The sequence below is a fragment of the Nicotiana sylvestris genome, chromosome 12 (genome assembly GCF_000393655.2).
Source record: "Nicotiana sylvestris chromosome 12, ASM39365v2, whole genome shotgun sequence".
NCBI lineage: Eukaryota > Viridiplantae > Streptophyta > Magnoliopsida > Solanales > Solanaceae > Nicotiana > Nicotiana sylvestris.
Genome location: NC_091068.1, coordinates 122,757,835 through 122,779,048, shown reverse-complemented (window position 1 = coordinate 122,779,048; position 21,214 = coordinate 122,757,835). Strand labels below are relative to the sequence as shown.

Below are 21,214 nucleotides of genomic sequence, written 5' to 3'. Positions count from 1 at the left end.
AAGCCTTCCCTCTCATCTTCATCATGATTCAATAACACAGCTTCCAATGGGTCTTCAACATTAATCATAGCAATTGTGTCATCAAGAATTACTTCGGTCACAAGATCCACAAACAAACACACTTCGTTGCTATTAGGCTGCCTCATTGACTTGCAAACATGGAACACAACTTTTTCATTGCCCACCCAGAAGGTGAAATCCCCAGCTTCCACATTAGCTAAGGCCTTCCCTGTAGCTAGCTATGAAAGGCCTCCCTAATATAATTGGCGCCTCATAATCAACCTCATAGTCAAGTATCACAAAATCTGCAGTAAGTATGAACTTATCGACCCGAACTAGCACATCATCAATTATCCCCAATGGCCTCTTCATTGTCCGATCCCCCATTTGCAACCTCATGTATGTGGGTCTTGGTTGCCCAATCCCCAATGTCTTGAACACAGAATATGGTATCAAGTTAATGCTTTCCCCCAAGTCATATAGAGCTTTGGCGAAATCGGCACTACCAATAGTGCATGGGATTATAAAGGCACCAGGGTCTTCTAACTTTTGAGCCATGGAGTGCACAATGGCACTCACTTGATGTGTCATTTTGATCGTTTCATAGTTTATTGATCTCTTCTTTGTTACCAAGTTCCTTCATGAACTTGGCATATCCTAACATTTATTCTAAGGCTTCAACTAATGGCACATTTATGGACAAACTTTTCATCATATCAATGAATTTCTTGAATTGATTCTCATTGTTTTGCTTTGCAAGCCTTTGAGGATATGGCGGAGGAGGCCTTGGTAAAGGAGCTTTGGTTTTAGGCACTACCGGATCCGGTATGTCTATCACATGTCCCCTAGAGGGGTTCACATCATCTTGTGTCTCCTCCACATTTTTATAAATGTCTATCCTCACTTTACCATTTACTTGAACATCATTGCTTGGCTCATCATCATCTTGCAGCACCACATCATCATTCACAATCTTTCTTAAGTTTGAGGTACTAGCAACTCCACCTTTCCCACTTCTTGTAGTCACCGCCATAGCATGCCCCGTATTGTTCCCACCCTTCGGGTTTACCACTGTATCACTTGGTAGTGTCCCCTAAGGGTGAGTATTCAAAGCTTGAGAAATTTGGCCAAGTTGGACTTCCAAGTTGCGGATAGAAGTGTTGTGGGAGGCTAATTTGGCATCAGAGTCGGCATTTTCTCCATCATTTGCTTGAACATGTTTTCAATCCGTCCCATCTTATTGTTGGAAGAACTAGGACCTTGTGACGGATATGGAGGCAGGTTGTTCGGTTTTTGAAATATCGAGGGCCTTTGAAAGCCCGACCCCCGATTTCCTTGATTATTGTTGTTCCAACCCCCTTGATTGTTATTGCTTTCCCAATTACTATTATTGTTGCCACCCCAATTGCCTTGATTTCTTTGATTACCCAAATTTTGATTGTTATTGTTCCCCTAATTGCCTTGGTTGTTGTTTTTGCCACATTCCAATTTCCTTGTTGACCTTGATTGCCCTAATTTCCTTGGTTTCCCTGTGATCTGCACTGTTATTGATTAGGAGCATTGCTCCGTTGACCTTGATAATTGTTGACATATTGAACCTCTTCACTTTGATCATCATATGAATCATCTTGTTTGTACACACTACCACTTTGCTCAAATTGATCCAGATTGCGTTGAACTTGTTGACCTCGTTGCCTTCTCTTGTTGACCATCATGTTCACTCCTTCCATGGCATCCACTTGTTTTAGCCCTTGAACTTGTTGAAGCTGAGCTTTGGACAATTGGTTCATGGTAGTTGTCAACTCGGCTATAGCTTGACCGTGGTCATGTAGCTCCATGTGTAGATGAATAACATTAGGGTTACCTTATGGCATATTGGCTCTTCATTTCCACGCCGAAGAGGTATCCACCATCTCATCAAGTATTTCACAAGCTTCAGTAATTGGCGTGTTCATGAAGTCCCCCCCGATGAGTTGGTTAACCACACATTAGTTTGTTGTGTTGATCTCCATGTAGAAGGTCTATTGGATCATGGCCTTAGTCATATCGTTGTTCGGGCACTCTTTGACCATTGTTTGGTGGTACCTCTCCCAAATCTCATGTAATGGTTTATCTAGTTCTTGCTTGAAGGCAAGAATCTCATCCCTTAGCGTTTCCATATGTCCCAAAGAAAAGAACTTTGCGATGAACTTCTCGGCCAACTCATCCCAAGTGTGTATGGAATGGTTGGGTAACCTCTCTAGCCAATCTAAAGCCTTCCCCCTTAGAGAAAATGGGAAAAGCCTTAACCTCAATGCATACTCAAAAACGTTGGTTTGCTTGCTCCCTCAACACGTGTCAACAAAACCTTTGAGATGCTTATAGGCATTTTGGTGTGGAGCTCCGGTGAAGAAACCCCTTTGTTCCAACAGTGTAAGAATGACATTGGTTATTTTAGTGTTGCCCGCCTAATCTGGGGCGGGACTATTGCACTCGCATAGCCTTCGTGGGGCAACACCCAGTGTGATGGTCTTGGAGAAGGTGGGGGAAGGTTTGGGATATTATCACGAGGCGGTCAGACTCTCCTGTTTAATTGAGGTTCGGGTTGAATCTTATCCACTTGATCATCATTTAACTCCTCCCCTACTGGCATTTCCAAGGGCTTTGTTGTTAAGACCCATTTGGTACCTAAAAGCAATTCACACACAAAATTAGAAAAAAAGGAAAGAAATAAAAATAGAACACACAAATACTTAGATATATAGCTAAAACCGTCTAACTCCCTGGCAACGGCGCCAAAAATTGATCGGGTCCAAGACTACACTACTATTGAAGTAGCGATGGTGGTTGATGCAGTTCTAACCTAACTAGGTCGGGATAGAATACACAAGGAGTTAATGTTTGGAATTAGGTTTATATCTAAGTTAGATGTGGGCTTTGAGTCTAATTACATTTCCACAATTTTTGGTTTGCTTTCTACTTCTAACTTTACTCTAAAGATTGCAATGATTGAAACTAAGGACAATATTTTTGTTGTTGTTTTTCAAGTGTTTAAAGAGACTAGGTTCGTGACTTCTACCTAGGTGGATATCTAACGGGTAGTAAAATCTAGGGCAAGCTTGATTAGTTCGGATCATAATATAGCTATTACATCCAGGTACTCACTCTATACCTCTCGGTAGTTTGAGTGATTTTGCCGAATTTGGCTTTCTCAAGTCCAAATGGGTATTAATACAAATCAAGTGATATTAGCTCAAGTCGGGTATTACTATCTCTAGGTTTAACCCTTTAATTGAGGATATCAATTTCTTGAGTTCACCCCGATTCCTTGTTATCCTAGTTGTCCTAGGCTTACTCCCTCTTTCTCAAGAAGAGACTAAGTAATAAAGGCATGAATCAACGTTTGCAACCATTACTTCTATAGTTCTAGCAAGAACTATGCTAAGTATCACTATCCCATTCTTATTCAAGCCCTAAAATCAAATACCCATTAAATACCCATGCTAGGGTTGGGTCACAACCCTAGCTATGTGTTTAGCTAATCATGGAAATAACAGAAATTAAAGATGAAATGAAGATAAAATCCATAATATTTAATTTATGGAATGAAAATCTAATGTTAAGAGATGAATCTAGTACAAAATTTCCCAAAATAGAAAACCCAACTGTCTCACGTGCTCATACAAAACATAACATGCCATAAAAATGTCAAAAAAATCTATTTATACTAAACTAAAAATATCTGACAAAATTGCCCCTGCGGAGGTTGTGCGGCCGCACTCTTGCTTTCGCGGCCGCACAATTCTGAGTGCAGTCCATGTTCTTCAATTTTGGATCTAGGTTGAGCTGAGCTTTAGTGAACCGTATAATTTCGATCGCAGCTGCACAGGGGACTTTCGCGGCCGCACAATTCTGACGCGAACCGCACTTCTCTCTTTTGCTCAAATTGTAAGCTTTCTGAACCTCAGTTATTGCGGTTCGCGTAATTTCAATTGCGGACGCGAACATTCCTGGTGCGGTCTGCGCTCATCTTTTAGCCCAAAAATCTTTTAGCGTAATTATGCTCGCGGCTGCACAATATTTGTGCAGTCCGTGCTTCAGAACTCTTTTCCTAGCCTTGGTTTTTGTTCAACTTTTGACTCCTTTGTGAGTTGATTAAGGTTCCTTTGGCTCATGTTGAACAATTCTTGCAAGCAAGCATATTTCATTAGTTTCCAGGAATACCTTCAAGCATTTTTGGCCTAAAACACAAGTAAAAGAGAGCAAATAATAGGATAAGATCCCTACTTATCAACTCCCCCAAACTTAAGCTTTTCCTTGTCCTCAAGTAAATAAGGTAATTCCCACCTCCACTAAACCAAAAGGATACTTCAGCCGGCCTAAGGTGAATCAATCATGCATCATTGGGACTAACAAATACCCTCAACACAAATGAATTATCAACAACACCATGTTTTGACCTTTTGAGTGCAATAGTTCCAGTGTAACACTAGAGCATCAAGAGTAGACTTAATTCACCAAGAAAGCTCGCTCTATTACGTGGGTCATTGTGGAAACGGCGAGGGCTTAATTGTTAAGAGCCATTTGGTACCTAAAAGCAATTCACAAACAAAATTAGAAAAATGAAAGGAAAGAAAAACAAAACACACAAATACTTAGATATATAGCTAAAACCGTCTAACTCCCCGGCACGGTGCCAAAAATTGATCGGGTCCAAGCCTACAATACTATTGAGTAGCGAGGGTGGTCGATGCAGTTTTAACCCAACTAGGTTGGGATCGAACCCACACGGAGTTAATGTTTGGAATTAGGTTTATATCTAAGTTAGATGTATGCTTTGAGTCTAATTATGCTTCCACAAGTTTGGGTTTGCTTTCTACTTCTAACCTTACTCTAAAGATTGCAATGATTGAAATTAAGGACAATATTTTTGTTGTAGTTTTTCACGTGTTTAAAGAGACTAGGGTTGTGACTTCTACCTAGGTGGATATCTAACGGGTAGTAAAATCTAGGGCAAGCTTGATAAGTTGGGATTGTAATATAGCTATCACACCCGGGTACTCACTCTATAACTCTCAATAGTTTGAGTGATTTTGCCCAATTTGGCTTTCTCAAGTCCAAATGGGTATTCATACAAATTAAGTGATATTAGCTCAAGTCGAGTATTACTATCTCTAGATTTAACCATTTAGTTGGGGCTATCAATTTCTTGATCACCCCAATTCCTTGTTAGCCTAGTTGTCCTCGACTTAGTCCCTCTTTCTCAAGTAGAGATGTTGGCCCAAGTAAAGGTTAAGTTTTGAAGATTGACAAAGGAACTCAGACATGGACCAGGTCCATCCTAGTGCACAAATATAGACATACTTAAGCATGTGATATGCACGTGAAGGAGATAAACTTATCTTGAATGAAGTAATATCTCCTGATCCTGATCGAAAAGATTTCATATTGGATAAGGAGAAGGACTCCTTACTCAAAGATTACACTGTTTAAGAGAAGGATGGAGTTAGAGGTTGAGATCAACTAGAAATCTTCCACCAAGGAAGAGTAACATCAGAATTCTAGTCAATCTCTATTTATGAACTCTATAAATATCAGTGTTGTTCTCTTTCATAGGTAACACACATAAGCTGGTGTGGTATGTATAATTGGTTTATTCACATTCTTGGCCTTTCTAGAATACCTAAGGTATTTCTGCAGGTAATGAACAATACTCTTATTTCATATGTTGGTGACTTTATAATTTTTGTGGATGATGATATTTTGATGCATATCAAGTCACTAACTGTATATCTAAGTTCAAGTGCAAGTGTAATTTGCTTTTTTTTTTTTGAAATTGAGTATGACATAGATGATTATATGTTCGAACTTGGTGGAAAGAAGCATGAAATTTATGAGAAGAGACTTGGAAATGAGTTTTCATGTGACAAATTTCTAGAATGTGAGTTTTGTTGTGTGATATGAAGTCATTATTCTAGTAATGTTGATTGTGAGCATGTAAAAGTATTCGATACTAGTAAAGAGGCTATGCATGATTATTGTGACGTTAGTGATCAAATACTCTATTATGAGCTTATCTATGACTCTTTCTATGACACGTTTAACAATTGTTTAGAATCCTTTGACGTTGAGAATATTATTTGGGAAAGTTATAATCATGAGCTTGAATGTATTGAAACTTTTATTTTGGGAATTATGGGTTCTTCTAACCTTTTTGTGAATTTATGTTCTTCTTTGAATAGCTTACATATAGAAGAATCCATGAGATCTGTAATTGATACTTGGCTATATCATAAAAGGGTCTTATTTGATAAATGTGGTAGAGATACTTGTTTTAAATGGATGTGTGATCAATCTTTTGTAATTTCATTGTCATGCACATCTTTTGACTACCTTAAGAGAGGTTTTTATGGGACAAATCTATGTAGGCATAAATTTTATTGGGATGATGATGTCCATATGCTTTATAAAAGAGTATTTACATCTATTAGGCTTAATTGGGTTAAGTGGACACATGGTCACTATCTTGTTTTATTCTTATCATTTTTTCAAATTAGTGGATGCCATTTTCTAGTGCCTGTCTTCGTTTTCTTGCAAGGTCAAAATTCGAGGACGAATTTTCTTAAAGAAGAGGGGAATGATAGCATCCTAGGAAGCTCAAATCTATTCAAGGACAAGGATGAATCTTTGGAATCTCAAAGAGGGCCTTTAACAAGATTTCAAGCTAATAAGTTGCAAAAAAGGTCATTGGACTTCAGGAACGATCAAAGAAGTTCTTAGTTGGGAGAAAGAGCTTAAGGATAAAGAATATGAGTTATCTAGGTGTTATAATTTTATGTCCCAAATTCGTGTCCAAGAAGAGGTGGATTACATTCCAAGAAATATCCCCTGAAGAAGGTCTAAATCAGGCCACTGTTGGACCAATTTAGTACCTAAAATGTGTCCAAACTTGCAGCCCATGAAGTCCTACATAAAGCCACGTTTGTATAGAATAAAAAGGACTTATTTGATGTCCAATAATGGTACAATAGTCATGCTAGATGTTGAGTGTAAGTTGGTGCCAAGTTGCTTGCAAATTTCTTTCAAGATTTCCAAGATTTTCAAGATTCTATCCAAGATTGGTTTAAGAGTTATTTCCATATATTATGGGACTATATTTATTACTTTCCTAGTTAGTGAAGGTTGTGTTACCCTTTTACTAAGATTTTTGGAATTACTTTCCAAGAATGACTTGGTTTTTGCTTCCTAGTATTTTTCTTTTTCTAAGGCAGTTGGACTTGTTGTCAAAGTAGTTTAGGACTTTATTTATTTTTTTTAAGGTAGAATTTCCTGACCCCTCTCTATATAAAGGGGTGCATTTTTTGTTTTTAGATAGATTATTCAGATTATTATCAATAAAAATTGTGAGATTTTTCTTGCACTCTTGTGTGTGGCTACTCTTGGATTTATTCTCCAACCTTCAAGACTCAACTAAGGTGGTAAGATGAATTTTTCGAAATCTTAGATCATTTCTAGGTATTCAAGAAAGGTGATAAGTTTAGGCTTATTGTTGTTCTTGTTATTTTAAAGGGTCGGGTTTCACAATCTATCTTTTATTTTTAATTCTCTATTAAAGGCGATTAGTTCTTTGTTAGCTAATTGTTGTTGTTAAGATTCAACTTCAAAGATAGACTTCTTGAATTCAAGAAACTCTTTAATTTTCCGTCCTTTTTGTTTCTTTATTTTCATTTAGCTTCCGCATGTTTCTCGATTTTCTTGTTTTTCTTTAGTAATTCTTGAATCCCAACAATCAAGTGGTATCAGAGCATAGGCTAATCAAGATTTTAATTTTAATAATCTTGGGAGGTTCTTGAGCAACAACAAACAAACAAAAAAAAACAAAAAAATATGCCCAAAAAGAAAAGTTTTATTGCTCATTATTATATCAAAATTCAAGTGTTATTTAGTTTCCAAGTCAAGAAAGGAAACAAGAAGAGAGGATCCTAGTTCTTGAAGATTATGATAACTTCTTTCCTTATTCTTGTGGGTTTTGAGCTTCTTAAATTCATTCTTTTTTTTCCTACTAACCAATTCCTATTCTCGCTAGGTTTGGTCCATCACTTTCCTTTTCTTTTTCTAACTCCACAATTTATCACTAAGGGTTATGACTAGTAAGGTTTATTAATAAATTTAAAGATTAACGACCAAGAGTTGCTTTGAGTGGAAAAAGGCAAGAGAGGTGAGAACATTAGAAAGAAAATGTCAAATTTGAGATATACATATTTCTTCTAATCTTTGTTCAAGATGTTTCAAAAAAGTAGTTATGAAGAAAGGAGGCGAGCTATGACTCGACAATTTGAAAAGTCAAACTTACAACATGCTGAATGGAAAGAAGACAATGATAAAGTTATTTTTCAAACAAGAGCTAAAGTGATGTCTGTGATTTGTGCCCTTAGAATTGACAAAGAATTTGGCTATAACTCAATTAGCACTTATTTGGTTGAGAAATTAAACTTGCCTTATCTTGAGCATATTGAACCCTACCTGTTGGGAGGAGTAAATGTTGATAAAAGAGTGTTATTACTATTCTCTATTGGAAGGTATGAGGATGCAATCTGGTGTGATGTGACTCCCATGAATAATTACCATATCTTGTTGGGAAATCCATGGTATGACTATAGAAGAGCTTTATACAACATGAAAAAATAGATACTCTTTTGAGGTTAACGGGAGGAACTCATTCTTGGATCTTTGACTCCCTCACAAATTAGTGAAAATGAAAAAACAGGTAAAGAAAATATGGAAAAATATGAGAGAGAAAAGAATAAGAGGAGTAATGGAGTGGATGTTGACATCCCAAGAGAGTAAAAAGAAGAGGTTGTGTTGAGTAAAGAGAGTGGGATGTCAAGAGAAGGAAAAGAGTGAGCTTGCGAGAAAAGAAAAGAGAGAAGGCCATGAGATAGAAAAAGTCTTTGAGTTAGAGATAGAGAAGAAAGATGGTTTGAGTGTAGAAAAAGAAGAAAACCTTGGTGACAAAGAGGATAAGGACGAGGAAAAAGTTAGTTTTATAATAAAAGCCAAAGAGAGTATAAACAAGAAAAAAAATTCTTTACTTCCTAACCCATTAACTCCTTCTTATTTTAGTTCTTGGGATTTTGAGTAGCCAAGTGTTGACAGACCTTTTGAAAGGGGAGATAAAGTGCAAGAGATGGTGGCAAAGGTTCCTATTAGATTCCAACATGAATTTGGCGAAATCAATTCTTGTTGGATGGTGGAAGATAAAAGCTTGGTTAAATTCTTTGTTATTGAATCTTTTGACTACTTTGATTCTTATTTACAGGTTTATGATACGGAGTTCCTAAAGCCATTGCTAAGCTGGAATCATTCCATCAAAGAATAAAAGGTGATATTGTTCCATTAGTAAATAAGTCCAAGTGCGGTATGTATAATTGGTTTATCCACATTCTTGGCCTTTCTAGAACATCTAAGTCATTTATGGAGGTAATGAACAATACTCTTATTTCATATGTTGGTGACTTTATAATTTTTATGGATGATGATATTTTGATGCATATCAAGTCATTAACTGTAATATCTAAGTTCAAGTGCAAGTGTAATTTGCTTTCTTTTAAAATTGAGTATGACATAGATGATTATATGTACGAACTTGGTGGAAAGAGACATGAAATTTATGAGAAGAGACTTGGAAATGAGTTTTCATGTGACAAATTGCTAAAATGTGAGTTTTGTTGTGTTATATGAAGTCATTATTCTAGTAATGTTGATTGTGAGCATGTAAAAGTATTTGATACTAGTAAAGAGGCTATGCATGATTATTGTGACGTTAGTGATCAAATACTCTTTTATGAGCTTATCTATGACTCTTTCTGTGACACTTTGAACAATTGTTTAGAATCCTTTAATGTTGAGAATATTATTTGGGAAAGTTATAATTATGAGCTTGAATGTATTGAAACTTTTATTTTGGGAATTATGGGTTCTTCTAAACTTCTTGTGAATTTATGTTCTTCTTTAAATAGCTTACATATAGAAGAATCCATGAGATTTGGAATTGATACTTGGCTATATCATAAAAGCGTCTTATTTGATAAATGCGGTAGATATACTTATTTTAAATGGATACGTGATCAATCTTTTGTAATTTCATTATCATGCACATCTTTTGACTACCTTAAGAGAGGTTTTTATGGGACAAATATAAGTAGGCATAAATTTTATTGGGATGATGATGTCCATATGCTTTATAAAGGAGTATTTACATCTACCATGCTTAATTGGGTTAAGTGGACACATGGTCACTATCTTGTTTTATTCTTATCATTTTTTCAAATTAGTGGATGCCATTTTCTAGTGCTTATCTTCGTTTTCTTGCAAGGTCAAAATTTGAGGACGAATTTTCTTCAAGAAGAGGGGAATGATATCATCCTAGGAAGCTCAAATATATTCAAGTACAAGGTGAAGCTTTGGAATCTCAAAGAGGGCCTTTAACAAGATTTCAAGCTAATAAGTTGCAAAAAAGGTCATTGGACTTCAGGAACGATCAAAGAAGTTGTTAATTGGGAGGAAGAGCTTAAGGATAAAGAATATGAGTTATCTAGGTGTTATAATTATTTTATGGCCCAAATTCATATCCAAGAAGAGGTGGATTAGATCCCAAGAAACATCCTCTGAAGAAGGTCCAAATCAGGCCACTGTTGGACCAATTTAGCACCTAAAATGTGTCCAAACTTGCAGCCCATGAAGTCCTACATAAAGCCACATTTGTATAGCATAAAAAGAACTTATTTGATGTCCAAGAATGGTACAATAGTTGTGTTAGATGTTGAGTGTAAGTTGGTGCCAAGTTGCTTGCAAATTTCTTTCAAGATTTCCAAGATTTTCAAGATTCTATCCAAGATTATTTGAGACTTATTTCCATATATTATGGGACTATATTTATTACTTTCCTAGTTAGTCAAGGTTATGTTTTCTTTTTACTAAGACTTTTGGAATTACTTTTCAAACATGACTTGGTTTTGCTTCCTAGTATTTTCCTTTTCCTAAGGCAGTTGGAATTGTTGTCCAAAGTAGTTTAGGACTTTATTTACTTTCCAATAAAGGGGTGCATTCTTTGTTTTTAGACATAGATTATTCAGATTATTATCAATAAAAATTGTGAGATTTTTCTTGCACTCTTGTGTGTGGCTACTCTTGGATTTATTCTTCAACCTTCAAGACTCAACTTAAGGTGGTAAGATGAATTCTTCGAAATCTTAGATCACTTCTAGGTATTGAAGAAAGGTGATAAGTTTAGGCTTATTGTTGTTCTTGTTATTCTAAAGGGTCGAGTTTCACAATCTATCTCTTATTTTTAATTCTCTACCAAAGGCGATTAGTTCTTTGTTAGCTAATTGTTGTTGTTAGGATTCAACTTCAAGAATAAACTTCTTGAATTCATGAAACACTTTCTTGAATTTAATCTATCTTTAATTTTCCGTCCTTTTTGTTTCTTTATTTTCTTTTAGCTTCCGCATGTTTCTCGATTTTCTTGTTTTTCTTTAGTAATTCTTGAAGCCCCTATCGTTTTGTTATTTGAGGGTTAACACCATGCCCAGGTATACCTTTCTCTCCAGTAGATACTCGATCAGTATGACCTCTTCCAATTCCTCGATCGTCAATTTGGTGGAATCAGTATTATCTGGTGCTATAAAGGATCTTGGGACCCCAAAATCATCTTCCTCATTAGTTAGATGTTCCCATGTTTACCCGGCCTGATCAGGGTCAGGACCGGTGATTGCTATTTGGTGCCTTTCTCTTCGACCAATACCTCACCTTTTGATGTCGTGATAGTGGGCACCGGGATCACCTCCTCAACAACGAACATCTTCTTTACGGCCGGTTGTTACCCATAGACCATTTTGATCCGCTAGGGGTGGGAAATTTCAGCGCCTGATGAAAGGTTGAAGGCACCGCTCTCATGGCGTGGGACCCATGGCCTCTCTGAATAAGGTATTGTACATCATGTCCCCCTCAATTACATAAAACATTATTTCTTGGGTGGTTACGAAAGTGTTTACCGATACGGTTATTTCACACTTCGTTATCTCGCATGCTATGTCGAATCCATTCAAAACTTGTACTGCGGTACGATTCGCTCCTGTCACGCCCCGTTTTCTCGCGAAAGCGGGCTTTAACATGTTTCAACTCGTTTACATAAGAGATAGGGTTTTAAAAGAAGAGTCGCCACCTAACGGTTTTTAAGGTGCGTTAGGGCACCTATTATGCAGATAACTCTGTTTGACCAGTCAACACCACCAAAGATTGGGTAAGGGCTTAAATTACCTCAAATAGAAGGTGTTAGACACTCTTCGGCGTCTATAACTATGGGTCCCGGCGAACTAAAGTCTATGTGGATTATAATTAGGCAAGATAAGCAAAGAGAGTACAGGTCAAAGTAATTTATTATAACATAATGAGAAATGAGGATTACAAGGATATAACTACAACAGTCTAAATAATACCTCGTAACTCCCTTAGGGTGGGGAGTTACTCATATTATTCAGCGGGACTATCATCTCCTACTACCCGATTACTATGTTAAAGTTGTTTACTTAATGCACTCTAAGTCGTACCCTAGGCGTGAACTACCCGTCCCATGCCTATGGTCCAGGAGGCATTGGACCTCTATTTGGGTGGTTCTAGACTTTACCTCGGCTGCTCAAAATGATAAAACTAGGTGACATACAAAACAAGTTGGACTTCATGTAAGGGCAGTCAAGGGCTCAGGTTAGCCTCCACACTTAGACAATAAATGCACGCAAGCAGATTTTTCACATAAGGCCTTAGACAGTTTCAGAATTGGGACTTAAAATCCTATAGACATGGTTTCTATATAACTTTGAATTCCAATATCGCAAATATAACATTATCACTCTTAGTGAGGAGGCAATAGACCATTTACGAACTTAAAAGTTGTTAATGTTGGTTTTATAGATACTAGTTTTAAAAAAGTGACATTGTGCTATAGGCATGATTTCTAATAGTGGCGTAGCTAAACGATGAAAATGATTCTGAGAGCCCAGCCTTGACAAGTTGATCTCATAAACAAAATTAAGCGAGTGACAGTGTCCTAGAGACAAGATCTCTAGCAATTGACAATCGAACTTGATTTTTATAACGCTTTACCCCTATAAGCATGTTATCTATGGCGAAGCAATATGATAACAATAACAGTGGCTAACTGGTTGATTAAGATCCTATAGACATAATTTCTAGCTAAAAATCAGTAGAACATAAGCTAGTATAATCCTATAGGCATGGTATCTAATGAATATGTCGGAGTTATAAAAATTGAAGGAATTTATTGACATTTGTTTCATATAGGCATGCTGTCAAGTGACACATATCAGTAGTCACAGGAATAAATAAAATACAAGTTTTGCAAGTGTGTGATTCTCCTAATGGCATGATTTCTACTGGTGTGCATGGAGATTGAATAACATATATGGCAGGTTGGATAAAATAAGAAGTAGATCATAAGAATTCTATAGGCATGCTTTTCTAGCCTTTCATGCAAACATAGAGTATACCCGGTCCCCCAATTTTGTTAACACCCTAATTGTTTATTATAAAATTATTATAGACTCAGTAATTAATATAATTATAAAATATTACACAAGCAATAATAGTAGGCCCATAGAAGGACCAAAGGAAACACCTAGCATTGTCTAGGCCTTCTTTCTTCACACATAGCGTACCCAGATTCCAACAGAGGACTATATTCATCATTAAGGCCCAGAAACCATAGAGGAACTCTAGCCAAACCAAGCAGCCATAGATTGGCCATATGATCCAGTCATTGAATCACTTAAACAAACCAATTTGCATATTCAGCAGATAGAATGAGGAAAGAACTAAGTGTTAGAGATAGCTCAAGTCTCAGTAGTAGGGAGAGTGGCCAAAGAACCTCAAGTCATAGTGTGTCAAAGTTCACAAGGGTCTTAAATTGACCCCGAACAGTGCTCACGCTAGGGAGGTCAATAGAGAGAGTTTTACTGGCCTTGGCTCTTAGCCGGCCAAGAGTGATGGATTCAAAATAATGTAGGTAACAAAAGAGAGTGAGAAAACAATGATTAAGGGACTGAATTAGAAGATATAGACTTGTATTTTTTAGAAAACAGACATAACCAAGTTAAAAACATAGAACGTGTCAATTAAAAGGGTCAACAAGACTTAGAAGCAGGTTCAACACTTAGCAAAAAGTAGCACATTGGCAGAAACATACTGAAAAAGTTAGGAGAGAAATAAGTTTGCAAGATTAACAAGATTATCATACAGAGGTGCATAATACCAAACAAGTCTAAGTAGGGCACTAACTTAGAAGGCTTAAGGATTAAGGGTCCAAATTATGCTAAGTGTCCATCACAATATCAAAAGACAGACATGTTAACTTGCACTATGAAGCAAAACAGTAATTATCATGGTAGGGAAACATAAATTAGGATAGCCATTTCAAATGTCTCGAATAATTACTAAGGATATAGAATTAAGACAAGAAAGACATGTTGAGTGATACAATAGCAGGGGAGCAGGTCATAGTTAATAGTGAAGGTCTTAACACAGGTTATAACATGAAGTATTCATTACAAGGATTCAGAACAAAGTAGGAAAACATACTCATGCCAAGCAGCAAATATGAACATTCAGGCACTAACGCATTAGCTAAACAAACTTAAGAGAGCCCAAATTATTCAAATTAGGCATAAACATGTCCTAGAACTGGTAGCATTAGGTAAAATCAAGTGCTAGGAGAGGTTCATATTACAAAACAAGCTCAATGCTAACAAGGTTGAACACAGAGATAGCCCAGAAACACACTAAGTCATGAAATTTTAGAGGTGTAAATATGCCGCACATAAACACAAAAGAATGAAATCATAAAGCCAAGAGACTTATCAGTTAAACAAACAACAAGAAAAGAGCAACTTCCACAGTACTCTGAATATCAAAGTGCAAGAACCCAGAATCTTAGTGCGTTAGAGTTCCCAAGGGCTTCAAATTAACCCCGGGCAATGCTTGCACCAAGAAAGGTTAAAAAATCAAATCCCGGTGGCCTTGGCTTTAAGCCGGCCAAGAATCAAAATATAGAACAAGAGAATGAGAGAATGAGAGAACAATAGAACAATAACTTCAATTTTTAGTGAAATCTAACGATTATAAGGTCTCTCCCAAAGGGGAATGGGGAGGGGTTTATATAGCAATAGAAATCCGGAAAACAAACAAGGAAATACTATAAATTCAACACAAATAGGGAAATAATATCATGAAAACAGTAAAGAGTCAGATTAGGGAAAAAATAGGTAAACCCTAGTTGACAGAAATCGAAAATTGTCCAGAGATCTTGGCTAATCGGACCCATATAGCCTTTCCATGATTCATATGGACGAGATATCATCCAGATCCTAGCGATTGAAGTTGAACAACCAGAATCTGAGAGATGGTACTTGCCATGTTTAGGCAAGTACTAAGTGATACCATGGTTTTGCAGGTAATACTGAGATAACACATAAAAGGCAAGAAAATCATGGAAAGAATCCATGATTGGGACGGATTCAAAAAAGATTGAGAGGGACGCTAGGGTTTCTGAGGAGAGGAGAAGAGAGGATTTAGGGGCAGCGTCTTAGAGAGAATGATAGGGTTTGGGCGGGTTTGGTTAGTTAAAGAGGGAAAGGGAACGAGGGCTGTTGATCTTGAGAGATCAATGACTAAGATTTAAAATGAACGGGGCGGGTCATAAAACGGGTACCGACCGTGTCTTATTAAAGGGTCATTTGGATTTGGGATGGGGGCTATTGGGCTAGGTTGTTGGGCCATTTTTGGTCCGAAAATTAGTTTAAAGCTAGGCTAGTATTTAAATACACAAAATTTATCAAAAATAATTTATAAAAATGCTTAATAAATAAATAAAAATATTATCTATGACTAAAATGATTAAAAATAATTTAGTATTATAAAAATATAAAATGCTATTTTGACATAAATAATATAAATAAAGAGCATTTATGTATGAGTATGGGCTATTACTGTAAAATTGTGCAAATAGCCTTTAAAATACTAATGTAATTATATAAAAATGAAGTATAAATATTTGAAACATGTACTATAGGTGCAAGTAATAATTTTAGGTGACTAAGTCATTACGAAATAATTTGAAGGAGTAATTAATAAGTATTCAAGTAATTTAAATGCAAGAAAATTAATTTCAAACCTATGAAAATCACGGAAAAAATTATAAAATATTTGTATAAAGCTTGTAAATTAAGTAATGATGCAACATGACTTTTTGAAAATATATATACCATTTGAAAAAATATGAGGGCAAAATTAGGTATCAACAGCTGCCCCTCTTTACCTAGGAATGACGAAAGAGTTGTGGGATAAAGAAAATGATGACCAATTTTGGCTGAATTGAGTATGGAATGATGAAAGATTTGTCGGATAAAGAAAATGATGACCAATTTTGGCCGAATTGAGTGAGTAATGATGTGATTTGAAAAATGGGGGCCGAACCCTGGTTCCTGAGTTGCCTACATATCCCTGGTGTTACGGAAATCATGCCATATGTAGTTTTGGATCCAACAATGAACGAAATCTATGGAGTTTATAGGAATGTTTGCATGTTTCGGAGATGGTTATTTTGGGTAGGATAGTATCGGATGAATTTATGCGGAGTCAAGCATGTGAATCTGAAATGTTATGGATGTATCACAGAGCAAATATCCGAACGGTCATAGAGTAAAAGTGGGCAATTGCTGGTGGTCGGTTACGTTTGAAACAATTGAAGGATGTGAACGTTGTGAACAAAAACTGGAGCAAAGATTGCTCCCATTTGTAGAACGGTTACTTTTTGGATTACCTACAAAACTTAAAACACGGTACATGCGAATATATATATATATATATATATATATATATATATATATATATATATACATATAAGTTATTGCAAAAATTTAAATGTGATGCAAATTCCCTTTGGACCATGAAGGTTGTCTTTGGATGGTGAGGATGATGTCCTTAGACCACAACGTCCTGGACTATGAAGCGTATGATAAGGGATTCGCATGCCATGAAATGATGTTTTCGGGCCATGAGGATGGTGCCTCCGGACAATGACGCTTTTGAATAATGATGTGCAATTTGAGAGATCCTCAAGCCATGGAATGGTGTCTCCTGGCTATGAGGATGATGTCTTCAGACTATGACACCTTCGGACAAAATGGCGATGTTTCAGCCCATAAAATGAAATGATGTGTGGTCGAAATCGAGACAAAATAAGGCTTAGTCTTGTGAGATGAGGGCAGTGCTTAGCCTTAGGCAATCAAAGAGATAGCATAGGTTTTAGGTAGTGTAGTGGATATAGCATGCAAGGAAAAGGCAATGCTTAGCCTCATGCAAAAACGGAGATAATGCTTAGTCTAGTGTAGGGAAAGGCAGTACTTAGCCTTATGCAATTAGGGAGGCAATGCTTAGCCTCATGGAGACAGTTCTTAGTCTCATGCAAGAAAGGTGGTGCTTAGCCTTATACAAGAAGAGGAGACAATGCTTAGTCTCATGCAGGAAAGGCAGTGTTTAGCTTTATGCAAGAAGAGGAGACAATGCTTAGTCTCATATAGGAAAGGCAGTGTTTAGCTTTATGCAAGAAGAGGAGACAATGCTTAGTCTCATGCAAGAAAAAGAGACAATGTTTAGTCACATGTAGGAAAGGCAGTGCTTAGCCTTATGCAAGAAGATGAGACAATGCTTAGTCTCATGCAGGAAAGGCAGTGCTTAGCCTTATGCAAGAAGAGGAGACAATGCTTAGTCTCATGCAGGAAAGGCAATGCTTAGCCTTATGCAATTAGGGAGGCAATGCTTAGCCTCATGCAACAATAGGAGATAATGCTTAGTCTTATGCAGGAAAGGCAGTGCTTAGCCTTATGCAATTAGGAGGCAATGCTTAGCCTCATGCAAGAAGAGGAGACAATGCTTAGTCTAATGCAAGAAACACAATGCTTAGACTTATGCAATTAGGGAGGAAATGCTTAGCCTCATGCAAGAATAGCAGACAATGCTTAGTCTTATGCAAGAAGAGGAGAGTTAGTCTCATGTAGGATTGAGGTGGAGCTTAACCTTATGCAAACGATGAGAAGGCAGTGTGAAAGCAAAGTGATTCTTAGATGGAGGTGTTTGTGCTAGGTAATTTGTCATCATGAAGGTAGTGACCTGATGTATCTGCGGATAATATTGTCTTATCGTGCCTGCATCCAAAGAAAAATTGTAAGCTTTATGGGGGGAAAGGTTGGTTCGTGCTTTCGTCTCTTGCTCGGCCTTTGCTCTTGTCTTGGGATCCTATTTGAGTTGCCCTAGGCAATATCTAGTTGTTATAGAAACAAAGTTTTCGAAAAATATGCAATGCATTTCATAAATATAGTTATAAAATGTAGTTGTATGTGATATCAAATAATTTAGATGAACCGGTGACTATGACACATTTTATAGACATTGCGACCTTCTTGCTTGAGGGTCCCCCTCAAAATTCTACCCCAGTTTAAATGCATACTTCTGAATAATATTTTTGGTTGTTCCATATATGACGAAGTTGGCTGAACTTGCGATCTTGCCCCAATTTCTGATCATGGGGAAAATGAAGATTTTATTAAGATGTGGCCGAACCCACATGGCTTCCTATGTATTCCCTCTTAAACGGGAATCAGGTCAAGCATAGTTCAGTTACATCAAGTGAAAAAATGTAAACAATCCTAAACGTAGTATCTCTTGACTGCGTCTGAGTTGATAGGTTTTGGCCAAATCTCTCCGTCCATTTCTGCAAGTATGAGTGCTCCTTCTGTTAGTACTCGGTGAACCATGTAAGGACCTTACCAGTTTGGTAAAAACTTCCCTTTGGCTGAATCTTGATGTGGGAAGATTCGCTTTAGTACCAATTGCCCGATGCGAATTGCCTTGGTCTGATCTTTTTGTTGAAAGCTCTCGACATTCTGTTCAAGTAGAGTTGATCATGACATACCGCATTAATTCTCTTTCCATCAATGAGAGCCAGTTTTTCATAGAAACTCTGTACCCATTCTGCGTCGCTGAGCTCAGCCTCTTGTACGATTCTTAGAGATGGGATTTCTACTTCTACAGGAATAACCGCTTCTGTATCGTAGACCAATAAATATGGAGTTGCCCCAGTTGATGTGTGAACTGTGGTACGATACTCGAGCAGAACAAACGGTAGATTCTCGTGCCATTGTTTGTGGTTATCTATCATTTTCTTTAGTATCTTTTTGATGTTCTTGTTGGTGGCTTCTACAGCTCCATTCATTTGCGGCCTATATGCTATGGAATTCTTATGCTTGATATTGAAAGTTTCACACATAGCCTTCATTCGATCACTATTAAGATTGGCAACGTTGTCTATGATGATTGACTTTGGAACTCCGAACTGACAAACAATGCGATCCCGAAAAAAATCTATGACGACCTTCTTAGTTACAACTTAGTAAGATGCGGCCTCGACCCATTTTGTGAAATAGTCTATGGCCACTAGAATGAACCTATGACCATTTGAAGCAGCGGGTTCCATTGGACCGATGACATCTACGCCCCAATCTGAGAAAGTCCAAGGTGCACTTGTTACATTGAGTTCATTGGGTGGCACTCGTATCATATTGGCATATAATTAGCATTGGTGAAACTTCTGGACATACTTGATGCAGTCTGTTTCCATAGTCATCCAGAAATATCCTGCTCTTAGTATTTTCTTGGCTAAGATAAAGTCATTCTTGTGCGGTCCGCAAGTTCCACCAAGTATTTCCTCGAGCAATCTGGATGCTTCTTTGGCATCGACACACTGTAGTAACCCCAGGTCAGGAGTCCTTCTATACAGAGTTTCTCCTCTTTGAAAGAAGTGGTTGGCTAACCTTCGGAATATGCGATTCTGAGTATGGGTTGCGTGCTCCGGATATTCTCCCTTTGCCAAATATTCCTTGATGTCATGGAACCACGGATTTCCAGCACTCTCTTCTTCAACATGAGCACAGTAAGCTGGTTGCTTAAGAATTCCTATTGGAATAGGATTGTTGAAATTCTTGTCGGGATGTTGTATCATGAAAGATAAAGTGGCCAACACATCTACAAACTCGTTCTGAATCCTTGGAATATGTTTGAACTTTATCTTTGTGAACCTCTTTATCAACTCTTGTACATAGTGCAAATATGGCAGTATTTTAGTGTTCTTCGTAGCCTATTCTCCTAGAACCTGATGCACCAAAAAAACATAATCCCCAATTACCAGCAACTCTTGAATGTTCATGTCAATATCCAACCGGATCCCAAGATGCAGGCTTCATATTCTGTATATTGTTGGTACATGAAAAACTGAGTTTTGCAGATACCAGATTGTTGGCCAGTTTCTGATACCAAGACAGCTTCGATACTCACTCCTTTGAAGTTTGCAGCTCCGTTGAAGAACATCCCCCAACAATCATATGCTTTGGTGATATCTTCTCCTACGAACGATACTTCCTCGTCGGGAAAATATGTTTTCAATGGTTCGTATTCTCCGTCTACAGGATTTTCTGCCAAATGATCTGTCAAAGCTTGCCCTTTGACCGCCTTCTAAGTTACATAGATGATGTCGAATTCGCTCAACAATATCTGCCATTTTGCTAACTTTCCCGTAGGTATCGATTTCTAGAAGATGTATTTCAGCGGGTCCATCCTTGATATGAGATATGTGGTGCATGCACAGAAATAATGCCTCCACTTTTAAGTTATCCATGTCAAAGCGCAGTAGGTGCACTCCAGCAAAGAGTACCGGGATTCGTAAGCCGTGAATTTCATTCAGATAATATATTGCCTGCTCTTTTCTTCCAGTCTCATCATGTTGTCCTCGAACGCAACCAAAAGCCCCATCTAGCATGGACAAATAAAGCAGCAGAGGTCTTCCTGGTTCTGGTGGGACCAGAACATATGGTTTAGACAAATACTCCTTGATTTTGTCAAAGGCTTTCTGACATTCTTCAGTCCAGCTTGTTGCAGCATCTTTCTTCAGTATTTTGTAGATCGGCTCACAAATCATGGTTGATTGTGCTATGAAACGGCTGATGCAGTTGAGACGCCCTAAGAAACTTATCACATCTTTCTTATTCTTTTGAGGTGGAAAGTCCTAGATAGCTTTGACCTTTGACGGGTTTAATTCAATCCCTCGATG

The 21,214-nt window shown here is 37.4% G+C and overlaps 2 protein-coding genes across 2 annotated transcripts; both read right to left on the bottom strand.

Annotated features, from left to right (window-relative positions):
• Positions 1–213: 213 nt before the first annotated feature.
• LOC138883647 (uncharacterized) lies at positions 214–591 on the bottom strand. Its single transcript, XM_070164343.1, has one exon. It carries the CDS (start codon positions 589–591, stop codon positions 214–216), a length of 378 nt encoding a protein of 125 aa, XP_070020444.1.
• A 17,657-nt stretch (positions 592–18,248) lies between these two features.
• Positions 18,249–19,324, bottom strand: LOC138883646 (uncharacterized). The gene is made up of 2 exons (XM_070164342.1): positions 19,025–19,324; positions 18,249–18,257 (listed from the first exon to the last, which is right to left on the bottom strand). Exons 1-2 carry the CDS (start codon positions 19,322–19,324, stop codon positions 18,249–18,251), a joined length of 309 nt encoding a protein of 102 aa, XP_070020443.1.
• Positions 19,325–21,214: the final 1,890 nt, after the last annotated feature.